Genomic DNA, 20,203 nt, shown 5'->3' with positions numbered 1-20,203 from the left:
TGATTGCCGCATTCACATCAAATTCTTCTCGGGCCCTCAGTCAAGGGCCCCGAGCCCGACCCGTTATTAACCAGGCCGGGTCGGGTAAAAAACCTGAACCTTAGCCAGGAAAGTCACTGGAATGACAGAGTTTACTCACAAGAGTTTATCTCAAAAGCAGGATTATATGTTTGAACTTTGGACTTTGAATGTTAATAAGCATTTAAAATTTGATGTGAATGCGGCAATCAACATCACGTACGTTGTGCCAAAATCATAAAATTATGTAACTGAAACCTTGAAAACATATTAATTAATAATCTTAAGAAATAAGGAAAACTGTAAGGGGACAGATTATGGTGGATTATGGTTGGCTTATATTATAGTTTGCATTGCTTTGTTAAATGGCCCGTCTTTCCATAAAATGAGCAGATAAAATGGCTGTCCTCCATTATTAGCTGCACTTCCTGAAGGAGAAATCACTTGTTCAGATCATCAAACCATTACAATAAGGGGTACCTGAAAACACATGAAGGTAGACAAATTTTTGTCTGTTCAGGAAGTTCGGCTAGTGGGTAGCTGAAAACACTTTTCAAGGAAGGAGGACAAATTTTTGTTGTTCAGGAGGAAGTTTAGCTGTTGGGCACTTGAAAATACGTTCGAAAGGAATGGGAGGGACATGTGTTTTTTGGCTGTGAGAAGCGTAAGAGAGTTCGAAAGGGAAGTGAGAGAGAAAAGAGTGGTTGCCGTGTAAATTGGTTTACGTTTGTTTGTGTGTGCGCATGCATGCATGCTTAGAAACTGAAAAAGCAAATTGTGAAAGAGAAAAGATGGTGACTATTTAGCTACGCTACATAATACACATAACATACTCACTCGATCGTTGTCGTATTCAGGATAGGCTTCCTTTCCACTCAAGGGCTGCCCACCATCAAAATATGTTTCCACTTATCATCCGTCCGCTTAGAGTTCAACTGAACTCTCTCTTCTATCTCTCTCTCTCTTGCTTTTGATCTCCAGTCCTCATGGTTGACCAAGCCAAGAGGCGGTTTCTTTTCTTGAGGCGTGATTGATTTTTGTGATTATTCACATTTTGAAAACGTTGGTTTGTTAAAATTGAAGCTTTCGGTAAACCTGGCCCTATTATTATTATCACTCCTTCTGGATCTAGCGGTCCAGTCAATAAATCAAGCAGCAAGCAGGAAAAAGCTAAAACTTCAGATACAGAGAAGTGGATAATAAATGAGACTATTTCCCTAGTTTGTCATTTAGTAGTGGTACAAGACTATTTCGCAAACACCCTTTTGTTAAATTGCTACAGATACCATACCATAAACATGCGCTTAGATGGAATATTTGTTGGCCATTAAATTGGAACGGCGTGAAGTTGAAAGTGGGATCACCTTGAACTGCGTGGTAGATGGTAGGACTTTCTCTTCTCTTCTCTCTTCTTTAAGGACGATCGCCTCTTGTTCTTTTTTAATTATTAGACATGAATTCTGCATCGATCGATTCAACATCTCTCCCAATCTCTTGGCATTGAGAGATATTGATATTGGGTTGGGGTATCTAAAATTAGGAAAAAATGAGATCGATTTGAAAAATTAAGCTCAACGATCGCAATCCAAACGTCTTGCACCGCATTAATATTTGTGGGTGTCGTGATTCTCCTCTAAATCCAACTCAATAATAAGAGATATTAATACTCAACAATTCATATCCAAGAACAACTGAATCCATCAAGAAAGAAAGTAGATTAGGCCCAGTAGGGATCAACTGGACCAGAAACTAGAAAAATTACATGGTTACAAATAAAATAATCCGGTATCATATTTAATTTTATAATTAGCTATAATCGGCTCATCACTATGTATAATTTCAAATAAAAATAGAAACGTCCATAATAAACTGATGGTTTCATTTATGAAAGTCCAAGACATAACGTTACTGGTGTAAAACCGCAGGTGCTTTCTCTCTTGCCCATTACCAATGGCAGCAGGAAAAAGCAATTCAGGTGATGAACTCTTGGAACGACCTTAAACTTTTCACATGGATGTCATCATGAATTAGAGCTTCTGTAATTCTAAATTGCAACAACAGTTAGAAAAACACTAATGCAAGTACAGCTACATACTATCATCAGTAGAAGCTACATTATGTCTGTGCTCACTTTTTGATGGAGGCAGATTGGTTGGACTGTTCTTCGCACCTGTACGTGGAACTGATAAGGATAACATTTGTTGAGCTTCTGCTTGATTCGGACGCTGTTCAAATGCATCAGATTCAGATGGGGAATGATCAAACTGTAGAGGAAGAAGCCAGCGAACTGTCCAGATCTATATGAACAGAGGGCACCTGAGGCAGCTGAACCATGGAAGCTGCCGAGTGTTAGAGGCAGCTGAACCATGATGGCTGTTGAGCAGGAACAGTGTTGGGGTCCGAGCTGTGCCTCTGACCAGGAGGCTGGGCGACATTGGCATTGAAGCAGGTGACCGTTGGTCTCCAAGTCTATCTGCCAGATCAGTGTGTGAGCCGAATCCGATTAAGCAACAAAGCTGCCCTCTGCCAAACTTGAAGCAGCAAGGGAAGTACACCTGAGCAGCCATTAATCCCATGTATGCACGTATTTCCAGTTAGAAAGGACTGGTATAAGAAGTATATGTACAATAGATGAACTGCACTATATTTACGGTTAGGATAAAAAATTATAGTCACATATTTGCGGATTAAAACAGCCAACAGAAGCTTCATGAACAGTTGGTCGGAAAAAGCCTAATAGTTGCTTAATTACTTTCAGGTACTCGCAGAGGATTGCGGCCGCGACCAGGACCAGACTCCTGAGAGGAATGGCGGGCGAGTGTGAAGCATATAAAAAGCGCTTGGTTGAAACACCTGACATGTTTTGATCGTCAGCAGACCAGACCGTGCTGTCCTCTTGAATTTTCTACACGCAAGAACCGGTTCAAAAGGTCAACCAAGAATTTGAAATAGAATGACGAACAGCCACAAGACATTAGCAAAGAAAAAAAACAAAGCGAAAAACCGAAGAAAAAACTAAAATAAGCAGGTTAATTACTAGGATTCATTTAAGAAATCAGCCACCAGCGCACCGCAAAAGAAGAAAGATTCGATGGAGATTGAAGAAGCAGGTTTCGTTTGATGATTCTATGACAGTAAGAAAGACACCAAGAAGCGCAACAAGTAGAGAAAATAAAGAGAAGCGGCAATGATGGTTCAGTTCAAGACTTTGGTGCTTACCTCCTTCGAATGATTTTTCCTTGATCCTTTCTTTGCGTCCCATATTGCATTCCTCTGCGTGTTGGACGCTTTCTTGTATCTTTCTTTCTCTCTCTCTTACCGCGGAGGATGCATGTCGTTATAACGCACTTTTCGTAAATTATTTTTTTATTTATCTGTCTCCAAATCTTTTTCTTTTGTTGTAATTCCAAACTAACCCTGGAACGAGGCACTCTTACACTTTGAAGCATGAAGAAAATAAAAAAGAAAAAAAGAGAAGAAAAAAACACAATAGTTTTTTTTTTTTTTTTTTTTGTGGTATGAGTCGCAACCCAAATGATAAGCTCCCCACTCCAACTAAGGGTGGCATAGGGCCGGTCAGTCCGGGCCGTTTAAAAATAAAAAATATTTTTTAATTATAAAATAAATTTTTTAAATTTAAAATATACTTGTTAATAATAAATATATATTATTAAAAAATAAAAAAATTTATTTTCTTAAATCTTTAACGGGTCGGGTCGAGTACCAGGCACCCAGCGGCTGCCCAGCCGGACTCTAGGCTTAGTTGATAAGTCTTTTATTGAAAGACCAGCCAACTAATGCGAAGGGACAAGTACTTTCAAAAGTAGGACTTCAGTTTGGAGCCACTTTTCTTTTCCTTTCTTTGAACATCACTTGTTGATAAAAGTTTTTTTTTTTTTTTTTTCATCTACCATACTGATGTCAATATATCAGATTTAGATTGGATATCAAATCAAACTATTGAGACTGGGGTTTAAGGAATCTGAATTTAAAAGCCGGATTTGATTCTATTATAACTTTTTCTTCGTTGAATCTACATTTGGCATCAGATACCCAATTCAAATCCAATCTCTTAAGTCGGTTTAGTTTGCTGCTGCTGGGCCTCAGGTAAAACAATGAAGTGCATGTGTGAGGAATCCGAGCCATTGAAGTATTTATTAGATAATAATACTCATATGGCTGGCAACCCTCTCTCTGGTAGATCTCTAAAGCAAGCCCATTTCCTTCACCTTCTTTCTTGGTGAGGTCCTATGGTGTTAAAAGGCCAACCTCGAGCACATAATGAACGTGATTGATTTGTTTCACACCCTCTTCTACAACACAATGCTAAGTGAAGAAGCTGAACAAGTCTGTTTGTCTATTGGGTCCTGCTTGATGTAAACCAGAAAACAATTATGCGTTCCCTCGACAACAAACATTTGATGTTTAAAATGCACCGGAACATATATTTTTCAACATATATAAAAGAACATAAAAATAATTTTTTTATTTTAAAATGCTTGATTTATAGATTAGACTTTTCAAATATTTCAAAGTCAATATAGACAGCATGTTTTCGAACCAAATGTTTCATTTCATACTTGAAAAGCAGCCTCCTTCAGTTTCATCCAATGGTCTTCCTTATCTTTTTGCATAACTTAATTGATGATTTGAAAGATACATTTGGTGTAGATTTATATCTATAAATTTTAACCATTATTTTTCAAGCTATGCTGATTGATCAATAATGTGATATTTTGAACCATCATTCCCAATGAAAGGATGCATAGAGAGAGAACAAGTCACATGGTTGGCTCGGACAGCCCCTGCTTGGAATGGTGGAGCCGGCCAGTGGACTTGCTCTAGTTTGGTGGCGTCTCCGTCGAATCTCGAAAGCTGCATGTTGTCCGTAAAAGCCTGTCCACAGGGGCAGGAGAGATCTACTGTCTAAATAAACGGTAGATTTTAGATTTACAATTGTAAAATCTGTTTTACATTGAAAAACCATAGGTCTAAGGAAAGGTTAAATCCTCCTTGTTTCACCATGGATTTGAGATCCACAATGATATGAAATCACCAGAATTTCAGATTCATGGATTCAAAGTCGGATATCCTCGATCCATCCAACCTGTTTTTTACATGTAATGCTGACGTAAGATTCACACTACTAAGACCATATGTTTACCTTACAATGCTACCTCATATCATCAAACACTAACTTAGGACGCAGGAAAGAGAAAAAAAAAAAAACTTAAAAACCACCATCAAACATGTAAGTAAACTTGCTGCACAATGATATTCTAAATATTGTGATTTTTTTAAAAATTCTTTTAGCTTCCCAACTTCATCAACCAGAATTAATAGTTTAAGTGATAGCCACAAGATCATTGCGACATTTGCCAAGACTCAATGAATTCTATACTTCATATAAATAAAAAAGCTAAAAACAATGAGTGACCATGACACTTCTACATGCATTCATGTTCATGAGATCCACACAACGCCAAGATGTGAGTAACTTCAATAATATTCTCAACTGCTGATACACTGATTTGAGATCAATTTTAGAGAACACCTTTTCCAGTTGTTGAATAACCAATTTGAGCATCGAAGCACTCCATAGATGCTATGAAAACCTGAACAATCCACCATTCTTAGTGTTATTGCCCGCCACTGATGCGTAAGAAACTCACAATCAATCATGTAACTCTTTTAATTTAATGGGAGTACAAGGTCTCTTTCTCTCTCCATATATATATATATATATCTTTAGTTTAATGAACCATGGGTTTTATCGTTTTGCCACATTAGTGAAAACATGCCAGGTTAATCTACAAATCTAAGGCTATCAAACCTCCCTTGAAGAAAAAGAATCCAGCTCAAGATGGAAAGCATGCAATCAAAAACAGTTTTTTTTCGTTGCAAGAACCAAATAATAATTTCAAAAATTTAACATGAGCTGAAATAGAAATTTTAAAATCTTTTATTACGCTAAACTAAATTTTTTGAAATTTGCATATAGTTTTTTGAATTTTTTAAAATTTGAGGGAGAACAAGGCCCCTGCCTCCATCCCTGATAAGCTATATGAGCGTAATTGCCAATGTTAGTAAGTCGAATTTTAGGAAATGAGATAATTGTTATAAACCTTACAATCCAAAAAATAAGGAAACTAAGGGTTCTACAGGTGTCATTGCCAATATTAACAAGCTGAATTTTAGGAAAGAAGATAATTGTTATAAACCTTACAATAAAAAAGATAAAGAAACTAAGGGTTCTACATGTGTCATTGCCAATATTAACAATAGAGATAATTGTTGTGAACAAGCTGAATTTTAGGATAGAAGATAATTGTTATAAACCTTACAATCAAAATAGGAAAGAAGATAATTGTTATAAACCTTACAATCAAAAGGATAAAGAAACAAAGGGTTCTACATGTGTCATTGCCAATATTAACAATAGATATAATTGTTGTGAACCGCTAAATCCAAAAGATTAAGAAACCGATGCAACAAATTGTTCTACACACATAATATATATTAGAACCTCTCTCAAAATAACATAGATACTCAGAGAGAAAATTTATCATTGTGGACAAAGAGGCTCTCTCTCTCTTCTCTCTCTTTCTCATCGAACCACTTAATTTCTTTTTTTGTCTCTCTTTAATGGTGTTAGAGCCTAACGCTACGTTTGGATGAAGGAAAAATGAGAGAAAGGAATGGATGAAAGAGAAAATGAAGGGAAGGAAATGAGAGGGAAAGGAGAAGAAAGGAAAGGGAAAGGAGAAGAAAGGAAAGGGAATGGTCATCCCTTCTTTTTCCTTCCAATCCCTTTATTTTGGGAGGGATTGAAATCACATGTCCACCCTCAACCAACTGACAAATATGAGATCAATGTGCCCAGTTACATATATGAGTTCGATTCCAATCCTGATCCGGACCAGAGTAGGTCCGACCAAGTTGAAGAACCTTGATGTGTTCCCTACTTCGCCCTTCTGTATAAAATTTAAAGAAAAAAAAATCATATTAACTATTTTGTCCTCGTTCTTCAAAAAAAAAAAAGTTTCTTAGTGTCCACTGTCCTTTTTAAAATTACTAAAAGCGTGTCCGCCACAACCTAAACATCCAGTTCCTGTTGGTCAAGACTTCTCCTTGTCTATTGGCATAATCAGATTTCGACCCCATACGATTCAGATACTATAACATTATCTTTTTTATTTTTTTAGCTTGTCTTACTGATTCCAATTAAATAGATCTGACTTCATGTCGGTAATTGGGTCTTATAGACCCATTTGCATCCTAAATCTGGCTTTTATTTGCAATATGAATCCTTTCAAGTCACAAATTTATATATTTGTCACAGAACAAAATATGTGTATATGAAAATATACACAGAACCTCACAAACTAAAATATACACAAATTTAATAATGTAAAACAGTTCATGAACATTCTTTAAGAAAAGAGACTTGAATTATGTTTTTGATATTAAAAAAACTGATTTATTCTGATTTTTAGAGTCCCTAATTCGCATGCATCGAAATTGAACAAACCTAGAGTTAGCTTGGAAAATAATGTAAATTGCACATTTTTATTAAAAACTTTAAATATCATAAACTTTGTGTAGTCATTTCTTGTCTTCATTACTGAAATAACGTACTTTTAGATACTTTTCTTATGAAACCAACTGCATTGAAACGGCATGAATAATATATATATATATATTGAGTGAGGTGAATGTGGAGTGGTGGAAGACGCATGTTTATGGTATGGTATGTGTACCAATTTAACAAAAAGGTGTTTTATAAATAGGCTTGTACCACTACTAAATGACAAACTTTCGAAATAGTCGAATTTATTATCCACATCTTTTTCACTTTTGTATCTGCCGCAATTAAAGTTTTAGCTTTTTCCTGCTGCTGTATAAATGTGTTGGTGAAAACACATAGGCATATTTGGAAGCGGGTCTAGGATATACATCTCCATATTAATTTGCAAGCTGAAATCTTTAAGAAGTCATACATACAGTGGACAGGGTTAAGCCTGGCGTAGGGTCGGGCCCGATAACCCGGCCTGGGTTAGCTCCGTCCGGCTGGTTAAGCACGTTTAGATTAAAAAATTATTTTTTTTATTTTTATTTTAGTAATATATATTTATTATTAATAAATGTATTTTATATTTAAAAAATTATTTTATAATTAATTTTATTTTATTTTAAATGGGACAAGCCAGGGCCGAAACCCGGGCCCGGCCGGATGCCCACCCTTTAGACGCGACTGTGTGTTCCACGGTCAGCCAAAATAATGTTCATAAATTGAATTAGGCACATCACATACATACAAGTTTCAATTTTTAGAACATACCAAAAACATAAGTTAATTAATTGTAAGAAATCGCTTTCCCGTGCATCGTGCACAATCGGTGTTGCTTAAACTATAATAGATTTGCCTTGTATTAATGGTGTGCGCGTCATGCTGATTGTAAAGGGATAAAAATCCTCCAGTTCAAGTTTAGAGTGGTCGTCACTCACAATATTATATTTTGAACTACAATCGCACTGTTGGGTCGGCAAAGCTAATAGATGGATATGTTACTTGGCCAGCTTAAGCATAGCTCGGGAAGCATGTGGGATCAATCGAACGTCGAGTCAAGCAAAAAACAATACACGTGGAATGTGCAGCGCGGTGGTGCGACGACAAGACATATAAATGCATCAAGATCAACGATCCCTTTGAAAGTGCAAGTCTGTCGTTGGAGAATCGAATGGATTCCCCACGCATAGTGTTTGGATACACAATGGAGTGTGCGTGGGTTAGGAGCAATTCCCCCAGTAGGTGCACACGCTGCGTTTCACAACCGCGTAGAGTCACGCGAGGGTTAGCAAGTGAATGATCATCGTCGAGTAGCGCGATAGTCGGCCGCCTTACTGAGGAATGACGACGTTTTGACAGGGCCTCATGGTCACGGCTTGCCGATGACCGACAATGGGATAAACCTGAGTGATGGTGTGCCGAGTGCTTTGCACTCCTCGTCTAGTCCAGAGTCCCGAAGAAAAGATGAATACCTCCTCTAACTTAAGAATGAGTCGGCTGGCCGAGGGCTTTGGAGAATGCCTTCGATGCCGGGCAGGCTCAAAAAAACTCGGCCGTGACGCACTGCTTCGCTTTATATTTATTGCACGACGATACATACATCCACTCCCAACCAAATTCCATTCCAGTGATTCCTACACTCCTTTCCGCCGTTTCCTGCTTATTTAACTCTGTTTTGGCAGGAGGAATTACAGGAGATTGGGATATAAATTGTGCGCTGAATACCAAATTACCGGGTCCAATATATAGCAATTACAGGAGATTGGGATAGAAATTGTTCCAATCCATAGAATAGATGCTGACGTCCTCCGGTGCTGGTCAACCTCGAAGTCTGCCGGAAACGCCTGCGGCGCGTCCATGGAGAATGATGAGCTTGGCCTGCAGCTTTTCTCTGAGAGCCTAGAAATCTCCTTCTCTGCCTGCCAAAAGATGAAATACTCCTCTCAGATGTGGCCTACGACAATAACCACATGAGAATATAGGGGACGTATAGAGGAGCCTGTTTCAGTTTTCACCGTAAAAGTAGGGGAAAAGAATGTAATGGGAACGACGGCCGGAATTTATTGTCTGTTTCAAACCATGTCTGAAACATTAAACCTGGTCTTAGCCCCTTAAACAAGTAATTTTTAGACTAATTTTGACCGAAACCATGTTTTTGACAGTCATTAAGACTGACCTCCGATTCGAGCTTGCTCTTCTCTGAGTTGGCATTTTCATACAAGGACTTGAGCCTCTGGTACTCTTCCTCCAGCTGCTTGCTCTTCCAGCGGGCTCGCCGGTTCTGAAACCAGACGGCGACCTGACGGGGGTCGAGGCCGATCTCCATCGCGAGCCGAAGCTTCCTCTCAGACTGCAACTTGTGCTCGTTGTCGAAGTTCTTCTCCAGGAAATTGACTTGCTCTGCGCTGAGCCTGCGCTTCTTCATCTCTGCCGTGGCGTCGGACTTGGCCTTCTTGTTCCTCCGGCGCCTGGGCTTGGGCTCGTCCGCCAGACACTCGACGCTGCTGATGAGCCAGAAAGGGTCCATATCCCCTGAAAAAGTCGACTCTGCTAAGATGGTGTGTGGGTTGGGGGCACCTTCTGGAAAGGGTGGACTCATGACAGGGTACAAGCTATAAAGGAGTGCCATCTGATCCTCGACGTGCTTCATATTCATGGCTTCCTACTTCAGATTGCCTCTGTGCTACCAACTCGAGAGGGGATGGTGAAGAAGATGACAGACAGGACAAAAGCGACACCATCGTCGCTGAATTTATACGGCTTCAGACACCAAAGTACCCATAAGCTTCCTCAAAATCTCCAATCTATCCAGTTCCTTTTTTTTTTAATGGTAGCATCTTAAAAAGGAAAATTGCAGTTAAAAAAAAGATGAAAACTGACTTCTTACTTGTTGTTGAATTTAATTTAAAGGCATGAATTAACCAGTTGGTCAGGTTATTGGATTCAAATTTTTATGGGAGTTATCATAAGGAACAGAGTATGGTATTCAAGTTGAACCATACTAATGCCAAATCAGTCCAAGGAGGTAAGAAGAACAACTGTGTATCTTTTCCAAGTGATTGGTTGTAAATGTAATTAAGGTTGGGCATCATACCCAACAGTCGGTGGGTCCTCGAATTCGATGATTCGATTGGGCTCAGGCCTGAGCCCAAAGAAAAAGGCATCGAGCTAACCCAATGGGCTCGATAATTTGGATGTAAAAATATGAATTTAAAATATAAATTTAAAATATATTCAATGCATGAATACGTGCATATCTGCGGTTTTTGTAGTTGCTAAAAATAATTGAACTGGATAGATTGGATATTTTGAGGAAGCTTGTGTACTTTGGTGTCTGAAGCCCTATAAATTCAGCGACGATGGTGTCGCTTTTGGCCTGTCATGTCTTGACCATCCCCTCTCGAGATGGTAGTACAGAGGCAATCTGAAGTAGGAAGCCATGAATATGAAGCACGTCGAGGATCAGATGGCACTCCTTTCTAGCTTCTACCCTGTCATGAGTCCACCCTTTCCAGAAGGTGCCCCCAACTCACACACCAACTTAGCAGAGTCGACTGTATCAGGGGATATGGACCCTTTCTGGCTCATCAGCAGCGTCGAGTGTCCGGCGGACGAGCCCAAGCCCAGGCGCCGAAGGAACAAGAAGGCCAAGTCCGACGCCACGGCAGAGATGAAGAAGCGCAGGCTCAGCGCAGAGCAAGTCTATTTCGTGGACAAGAACTTCGACAACGAGCACAAGCTACAGTCTGAGAGGAAGCTTCGGCTCGCGATGGAGATCGGCCTCGACCCCCGTCAGGTCGCCGTCTGGTTTCAGAACCGGCGAGCCCGCTGGAAGAGCAAGCAGCTGGAGGAAGAGTACCAGAGGCTCGAGTCCTTGTATGAAAATGCCAACTCAGAGAAGAGCAAGCTCGAATCGGAGGTCAGTCTTAATGACTGTCAAAAACATCGTTTCAGTATCAACATTAGTCTAAAAATTACTTGTTTAAGGGGCTAAGACCAGGTTTAATGTTTCAGACATGGTTTGAAACAGGCTATAAATTCCGGCCGTCGTTCCCATTACATTCTTTTCCCCTACTTTTACGGTGAAAAGTACAACAATAGAAACAACAACAAGATTGCTTTGATTTAATTTAAGCTTTTTAAGAACAATTTCTCAGTAACTGAAACCTGTCAAGGAACCCACTTCTTGTAAAAGATGAGGATATAAATAGTTTCTCCGACTCGTATTTCAGTGATCATCATCTGATATAAAGTTTAGGTTGCCAAGCTTTTCTAATCAGCATGGTCACGAACTCGGCTCTTTAAGTATGGCCTAAACCTGCTTTATTCCACAAAAACCCAAACTCGTTCATGATCTCAATGAAATGGCTGGTCTCTTTGCAGGGCTACTCTATACGTCCCCTATATTCTCATGTGGTTCTTGTCGTAGGCCACATCTGAGAGGAGTATTTCATCTTTTGGCGGGTCGTCAGAGAGATGCTGGCAGAGGCTGAGAAGGAGATTTCTAGGCTCTCAGAGAAAAGCTGCAGGCCAAGCTCATCATTCTCCATGGACGCGCCGCAGGCGTTTCCGGCAGACTTTGAGGTTGACCAGCAGGAGCACTTCTTGTACACGCCGGAGAACGTCAGCATCTATTCTATGGATGCTGACGACCTGCCAAAAGATGAAATACTCCTCTCAGATGTGGCCTACGACAAGAACCACATGCTTGGAATAACCAAAACCCAATACTACAAAAATTAAATTCAAGCGTATCCAGATTTTACTTATTAGTGATCTGAATGCAGATATAAACGAGAAGTTCTTCATCGTCTACACGCGAAATAAAAATAACTGAATTAGTACTTACTCTAATGGAGTCGAATAATTGGACCCAGCTGTGGTTTATAATATCTTAAACAATAGTTGTCTTTTTCACATTTTCATCTGATCACGAAAACCATTATGAGTTTAGGGGTAATAAGTCTGTCGAGAAATCTTCTCATTGTGCACAAGAAATCGTAGTTTGCTAAAAGCAGCTCTTTTGATAATGGTGCATTAACATTGGAGATTCAAGTCAGATCACAATATTGTAAATGAATTCTCCTAACTACCGAAAAGTCTAAATGAAGTTCATTTCAATATTTTCCTGTCAATTAGGTTGGCAATTAGAATGTAATACATAATCTGCCTTTAGGGCTCTCTGGATGAGTAGCAGTGGACGAGAACATCTCAGAATTCTTCATTTCACAGTCTCCTTTTCTGATCATTATTGGCAATGGAAACAAGCAACTTGGATTTTGGGAATGTTCATCGAAACAAATCTTTAACAATTCGAATATTTTCATCTTCAAACAGTTGATATATTCAGGTTTTGTATCAACTCAAGGTTTTTGATGGAGAACTGAGACACTCCTTTCCGCCATTTCCTGCTTATTTAACTCTGTTTTGGCAGGAGCAATTAGAAACACAAACGATTGAGCAAGGTCTCATGAATTTAATGCCGGTCTTTTTTTTTTTTTGAAGTGCCGTAATTTCTCTCTTAAAGGCTCCGCTTTACAAGGTCTCTTTCTCTCTCCATATATATATATATATATATATATATATATATATATATATATATATATATATATATATATATATATATATATATATAGATCTTTAGTTTAATGAACCATGGGTTTTATCCTGAATCTTTTGCCACATTAGTGAAAACATGCCAGGTTAATCTACAAATCTAAGGCTATCAAACCTCCCTTGAAGAAAAAGAATCCAGCTCAAGATGGAAAGCATGCAATCTACAACAGTTTTTTTTTTCATTGCAAGAACCAAACAATAATTTCAAAATTTTAACATGAGCTGAATAGAAATTTTAAAATCTTTTATTACACTAAACTAAATTTTTTGAAATTTGCATATAGTTTTTTGAATTTTTTAAAATTTGAGGGAGAACAAAGCCCTGCCTCCATCACTGATAAACTATATGAGCGTTATTGCCAATTTTAGTAAGCTGAATTTTAGGAAATGAGATAATTGTTATAAACCTTACAATCCAAAAGATGAGGAAACTAAGGGTTCTACAAGTGTCATTGTCAATATTAACAAGCTGAATTTTAAGAAAGAAGATAATTGCTATAAACCATACAATCCAAAAGATAAGGAAACTAAGGGTTTTAGAGGTGTCATTACCAATATTAACAAGCTGAATTTAGGTAAAGAGATAATTGTTGTGAACCGCTGAATCCAAAAGATTAGGAAACTGAAGGAACAAATTGTTGTACACACAAAATATATAATAGAACCTCTGTTAAAATAACATAGAAACTGAGAGAGAAAATTTATTCTCGTGGACATAGAGACTCTCTTTCTCTCTTCTCTTCCTTTCTTGTCGAACCACTTAAGTTATCTTTTTATGGTGTCAGAGGATGAACGGAAAAAGAGAGAAAGGAATGGATGGACTGAAAAGGAAGGAAAAGGAATGGGGAGGTAAAGGAGAAGAAAGGAAAATGAGTGATCATATGTTCCTTTTCCTTCCAATCTCTTCATTTGGAATTACATATCCACCCTCAACCAAGTGACATGTTTGGAGCGATGGCAGTTGGAGTGTGGCCGATCACTTTAACATGCCTGCCTCTATAAAATGGTGGGAAATGGTGATTCTCTTTTAACATGTCTTCCATTGGTAAACGACTAATTACAAGGGCTTTCAGTGCTAGAAAAAACATTAAGTTCTTTGTGTGGGCTTTTTCACGTCATCTAAAAATGTGATGAAGAAATGAAAAAGGAAAGATGTGGGAAATGCCGGATTTATTTTTCTCACATCTTTCCTTTTTCATTTCTTCATCACATTTTTAGATGACGTGAAAAAGCTCTGTCAAAGAACTTAATGTCTTTTCTAGCACTGAAACGTCTTTTCTAGCACTGAAACAGTACTTTGCTTTTGTTTGTACCTCAGCACAAAATTGAAAGTAGTGCTGAGGGAGGCACACCCTTGTAAGTAGTCTCCAAGGACTTGGGGTAAATAAAAAGGCATAGCTGAGGAGGCACGCCCTTGTAATTAGCCGTTTGCCGATGGAAGACATGTTAAAAGAGAATCACCATTTCCCACCATTTTATAGTTTCTATCCTTTCTTCTCCTTTACCTCCCTATTATTTTTCCTTCCATTCCCTTTCATCCATTTCTTTCTCTCTTTTCCTATTCATCCAAACATAGCGTTAGCTTTGACACCATAAAAAGATAATAGAGAGACAAGGAAAAAATTAAGTAGTTGGGACGAGAAAGAGAGATAAGAGAGAGAGAGTCTCTATGTCCACAGGATAAATTTACTCTCTCAGTTTCTATGTTATTTTGCAAGAGGTTTTATTATATATTATGTGTGTACAACAATTTGTTCATTCGGTTTCCTAATCTTTTGATATTCTAAATATTGTGTACAACAATTTGTTCATTCAATTTCCGAATACTTAAAAACCACCATCAAACATGTAAATAAACTTGCTGCACAATGATATTCTAAATATTGTGATTTTTTTTTTTTTAAGTTCTTTTAGCTCCCCAACTTCATCAACCAGAATTAATAGTTTAAGTGATAGCCACAAGATCATTGCGACATTTGCCAAGACTCAATGAATTCTATACTTCATATAAATAAAAAGGCTAAAAACAATGAGTAACCATGACACTTGTACATGCCTTCATGTTCATGACATCCACACAACAATAAGATCCGAATAACTTCGGTAATATTCTCAACTGCTGATACACTGATTTGAGATCAATCTTAGAGAACACTTTTTCCAATCGGTTAAATAACCAATTTGAGCATCGGAGCACTCTATAGATGCTATGCAACCTGAACAATCCACCATTCTTTTCTCCAAAGAGTGTTGTTGCATGCCACTGATGCCTAAGAAACTCACAATCGATCATGTAACTCTTGTAATTGATTCTCTGGTCCTTCTAACTTTGGAAGGATCGTTTGATTAATTAGGCAGACTCAGCTAAGGATATTTCTCATCTTCTTGATCTGTTTCTTCAGATTTCAACAACTCAGGATCTTGCTGAAACCCCGCAGGGCCTGAAACTCCTTGATTTCAAGGTATCTTCCGTTCATCTTGGTAAACAGTTAGTATGATGTTACTGATCCACTGGAAGACCAATGCCCTGGTTCGAGTCTAATTAAATGGTCTCAAGAGTTTTTAGCAAGGGTTTTGGGTAAGATACCCACCAATTGTTCAACTAATATCAAACAAATTTCATGAAGAAACTTTTTCGAAACAAATTTTAATGAGATTCATTGTCAAAGGCATTCAGATGAAAGCCAAACAATAGCTTATAATAAATAAAAGAAGGGCGAGATAATCTTTTTTTGTCAAGCAGTAAAAAGAAGGGCGAGATATTCGCTCAAAAACTGCAATTTTGACAACTAAGTAACAAATGCCCCCTGCATCTTCAGATGCCACTTTGAGTCTCATCCGAATTGAGCTAGTGGGATTAAGAAGAGAAAAGATTTTAGCGTCCGATCTTTGCTCTTACAACTGTTCAGAGTCCATTACTCTTAAATCTTAGTTCTGAAAATCCATTCTACGATCCATGTTGCTTTCCATTACGTAGATGATGAAACACAATTTCCGGCCAAGGAACAGATCTAGAACATTATCAGGGACACCTTCATCTAAAATTGCTACAGTCATAGCTCGTCTCACGCGTCTGAATCAGGGTGTCTTGTTGTTTATTACAGGACTTGCAGAAATCATCATTCATGTTTTCAGCCAAAAAGCAAATTTGAAATCTCCTTCGAAAGAAAGCTCAACTTCATCGAAGATCATCTGCACAATGATGACTGTCAAGGATTTTGGATTTATGTTATAGTCAATAAAGGGTATCGCAGCTCGCATCATTTGAAATTCATTGTCACAAAAAACGGGGACGGGTATTAAACGGCGATAAAAAAAAACGGGTATAATACGGCAAAGTTTTATATATCGGGAATAAAACGGAAAAAGTTCGATAAATTTTTTTTAAAAATTAAACATTTAATACATCTTAAAATTTAGAAAAAATAATAATTAATAAAAAAACGGCAAAAAACGAGTAAATAACCGCAAAAAACGGAAAAATAATGTATAATACGGGTATTAAACGGGTATTATACGCGTTTTTCATTTTTTGACCTTTTTTTTTTAAAAACGGGAATAGTACGGGTACTATACGGCAGAACTGTTTTTGACATTAAATACACGTTTTTTTTTAAAAAACGGCGTTTTTTGTGACAATAATTTGAATCTTTAATTTCTAATAAGCAGTTTTTTATATTAATGTCAAAGAAATAAATAGAAATCCTTATCAAGTAAGCATCTTTCTCTTCAAATGATATTACAGCCTCCGCTATGTGATACTAGTTCCAGGCAAATTTGGTTCATTGTTGGCATGTTGGTGGTTCAGTTATCTACTTCTTCCACAATTGTTCAGTTGCTGGAGAAAACCCTCTTGATCCGCGGCCGCGCTAAATTTTCCTTTTCTTTTCTTGCTCGTGGAAAAGATACAGGAGCACAAATATTGGATTCTACTTATAATAGAAAACTCTATCTAAAATTTACATACATAAAACATATATTAGGATTGGGCTGGGCTTCATGCTCCAACAGGCTTGTTGCAGAGACATGAATCATGATTGTCCTGGATCTTATGCCTCATCAATGCTGCTACATCTCATGATCAGGTCTGGAAAGATCTACAAGTCGGGCATAGATAGAGTTTGCTACCCACAGATTATCAGGCTGAGAGTCCCTTTGCAGTAGGTTATAGCAAGTCACTAGTTGCTGCCCACTTCAAAGAAAAGACGGCACTTTAGGACCAGCTTCATTATTTCTTATTCTTACTAGTAAAGTGCAGAAAAAAGAAGGTTTTTCAAGAAAGATTTAAAAGAGTGGGCTTTTGCAGCTTTAATGGGACGGCACTTTACTGTCAGAATAAACAGTTCTCTCTTTCTCTCTCTCTTGGCATTAGCTTGGGTTTGCTTACCAAGGAATCCAGATGCATGTTTATAAGCCTAAGATTCTCTGTAATTGAGGTGACATGGAAAGAACACAGATGAGAACGCTTTTGCCTTTATGATGCCCGTGGATGGAACGTATATGATTCCCAGGTCAATGATTGATCTTCAAAATTAACTATGGAAAAGGAGAGTTACAAAGAATGGCTATAGCTAGACTGCCACTAGCTCTAGCAAAAAAATGATCTTCGGCAGAATATATAGCCTGCGCCACGTAACATGTCCCATGTATCAGTCTTCTTCAACTGTCAAGTTGCTGTTAGTTAAATATGACTTGAACTCTGAGGAAAACCACTGTTGGAGCGCTTATTTCTAAGAATGGTGGTTGAGAAAGTAGTGCTGCTGTCAGTATGGTAACAACTGATTCATGTTCATACTGAAGAATGGCAGAAGCTAAAGTTGTATGCCGTTAACCAGCTAACTCTTTGTTTATGCCATGAAAGTGACGAATCCAAGATGCTGAAACTTAAAGACATGCCTCTGTGGAGCCTATTCATTACGCCCTTTGATGCTGTTTGAGGTCTGTTACTTGAGGCATTTGTTTATTGGATTTAAGACCATCATTACATTTTGTGAAAGAAGAAAACATGGAGGTCCTTCTAAAACATTGTCTTGAAAAAAAAAGTTTCAAGAACATAATGTTCTTCTTACGAGCGTCAATGTCATCAATTTGTTAGAATGGTCGGGAGCCCATGTTCTACAAACCCGTTAATCTCATAAAATTAACACTAATCTCATAAGGTATCCTGGTGACGAGGAGATTAATTAGGCTGGCAAGTTACCAACTTTCTCCTTTTGAATTTAATATCAGCGGCTGAAGTTTCTTTTTCCTGCACCTTTCTGCAGGTCATATGACTAGAAAATCTACGCACTGAGGATCTCTCTTTCCTTTTTAATGTGACGTGTGTAGAATGGTTATTCATATGATCTTTGGGACGGCCTTCCTTTTCAAAAGTAAGGTTGCTTTCCGCCCATTATAGGAGCGATCTAGCTTTAAAGAAATGACAAGGGCCTTCACTGGACACCTGTTCCTGATCATCTTTTAAGAGTTTGAACTATTATGAGCCCTTCCTCCTCCCAACTATCCCCAGCTCAGTTCTCCTTTCTTGGATTTTTTTTAAATAGTCTAAATGCAATCATGTCTTTTCTTCAGGTCTCTCCATAGACTACTTTCAAGTGGCTAGATGTCATCATTTGAACTTGTTTTTGAAGGTTCTGCAGATGCCACAAAAAGTCGCCATGAAAGGATGCGATGAAGGTTTTCTGATTATCATATGAATGCTTGTGATCATTCATTTTCTGGTTGAACAGATGAATCTAAACAAGAAGAAACCGTTTTATCATATTCTTCCAAATTTCTGCAACATTTCTTAGTGTGTGATCTTCAATGGATAAACAAGACTGTTTACATGCTGATGCAATATTAGAGAAGGAATTACAACTTATAGGCACAGTCACATGGCACTGCCAATTTCGATGTAATAAAATGAGTATAAATCGCTCAAATCAGTGCAACAATTGTTCGGTGCACCACCAAGTTCACTGATGGCAGTGGACTCTTATTGCTTCTAATTTTTTAGTTTTGCGTTTTTATTGTTCAAAGAAATATAGATTATTTGATTTTTACCAACTAAAAAAAATCCCAAGATCAATTTGGATTAAGCCGATTAACTGGACTTTCCCGCTAATGGATTTGATCTGGTAACAAATTATGATAACGTTGCTCTTTAATCACTTGCTTTTCTTGACTTGCAAAATACAGCAAAGTCATCATTGATTCTTTTCCCTTTTTCTGAACAACTTTCTTGAGCAGCAGTGGAATTTTATCTTAGTGGACGCAAGCTTTCAATCGAATTTCAAAATAAAAAATGAACAAGTTGCAATTTTGAGTTTAAGTATGAACTAAACATTCAAAAAGGGAAAGCAAACGATGATCTTCTGAGAGAAGCTAACGTGTATAGTATTGAAAGCTTTTTCTGCCTACTCTTAATATTTTCTTACATGACGTATTTATATTAAAAAATGTACACTTATTAGTATGTTTCCAAAACAGTCTTGAAAAAAATACTTTTTATATTCCCGTTACGTATTTCTTACAAAGAGATTTCTGCAAAAAACAATTGTCTACTTTGTCTAAACTAATACTAAAATAATAAACATAAATTTTCTTTTGTTGTAACTTCGAGTTAAGTGCAACGGGTAACATGTAGAGTGAGTAAGTATAGGCTTTGGTCAATAAACAAAATTTATCGGAAGTAAAACAGTAATTCTGCAAAAGGATATGACCTCCATCTTACGTATTACTAACAAATTTAATCTATAAAAAATATACTGTGACAGTGATCCTTAAGGAGAATTAGAGAATTAAAGGAAAGCATAACGTTGATAGGATCTCAGTTCGATTGACATTTTTCCTACCTCAAGGGAGTATCTGTGTAAGGGGAAAAAAAAATCTCCTTTCCACTTCAAAGTTCCGGTGAATGGTGATGAGGTCGTAAGCAGTAGCGGAGCTACATATAAGTTGGCATGGGCAGTTGTCCTTTAAAACATTTTTACATAGATTTCTTATAATTATTTACTT

General features: G+C 37.7%; 2 protein-coding genes across 2 annotated transcripts; one reads left to right on the top strand and one right to left on the bottom strand.

Annotated features, from left to right (window-relative positions):
* Positions 1-9,719: 9,719 nt before the first annotated feature.
* On the bottom strand, positions 9,720-10,292 carry LOC116260611 (homeobox-leucine zipper protein ATHB-21-like). The gene has a single exon (XM_031639062.2). It carries the CDS (start codon positions 10,242-10,244, stop codon positions 9,720-9,722), a length of 525 nt encoding a protein of 174 aa, XP_031494922.1. The 5' UTR covers positions 10,245-10,292.
* Positions 10,293-11,027: 735 nt separating this feature from the next.
* On the top strand, positions 11,028-12,331 carry LOC116260610 (homeobox-leucine zipper protein ATHB-40-like). The gene is made up of 2 exons (XM_031639061.1): positions 11,028-11,511; positions 12,030-12,331. The coding sequence occupies exons 1-2, from the start codon at positions 11,028-11,030 to the stop codon at positions 12,329-12,331; spliced, it is 786 nt and encodes a 261-aa protein (XP_031494921.1).
* The last annotated feature ends 7,872 nt before the right edge of the window (positions 12,332-20,203 follow it).

The sequence above is a fragment of the Nymphaea colorata genome, chromosome 9 (assembly GCF_008831285.2).
Source record: "Nymphaea colorata isolate Beijing-Zhang1983 chromosome 9, ASM883128v2, whole genome shotgun sequence".
Classification (NCBI taxonomy): domain Eukaryota; kingdom Viridiplantae; phylum Streptophyta; class Magnoliopsida; order Nymphaeales; family Nymphaeaceae; genus Nymphaea; species Nymphaea colorata.
The sequence above is the reverse complement of the archived record's forward strand: the minus strand, read 5'-3'. Positions and strand labels throughout refer to the sequence as shown.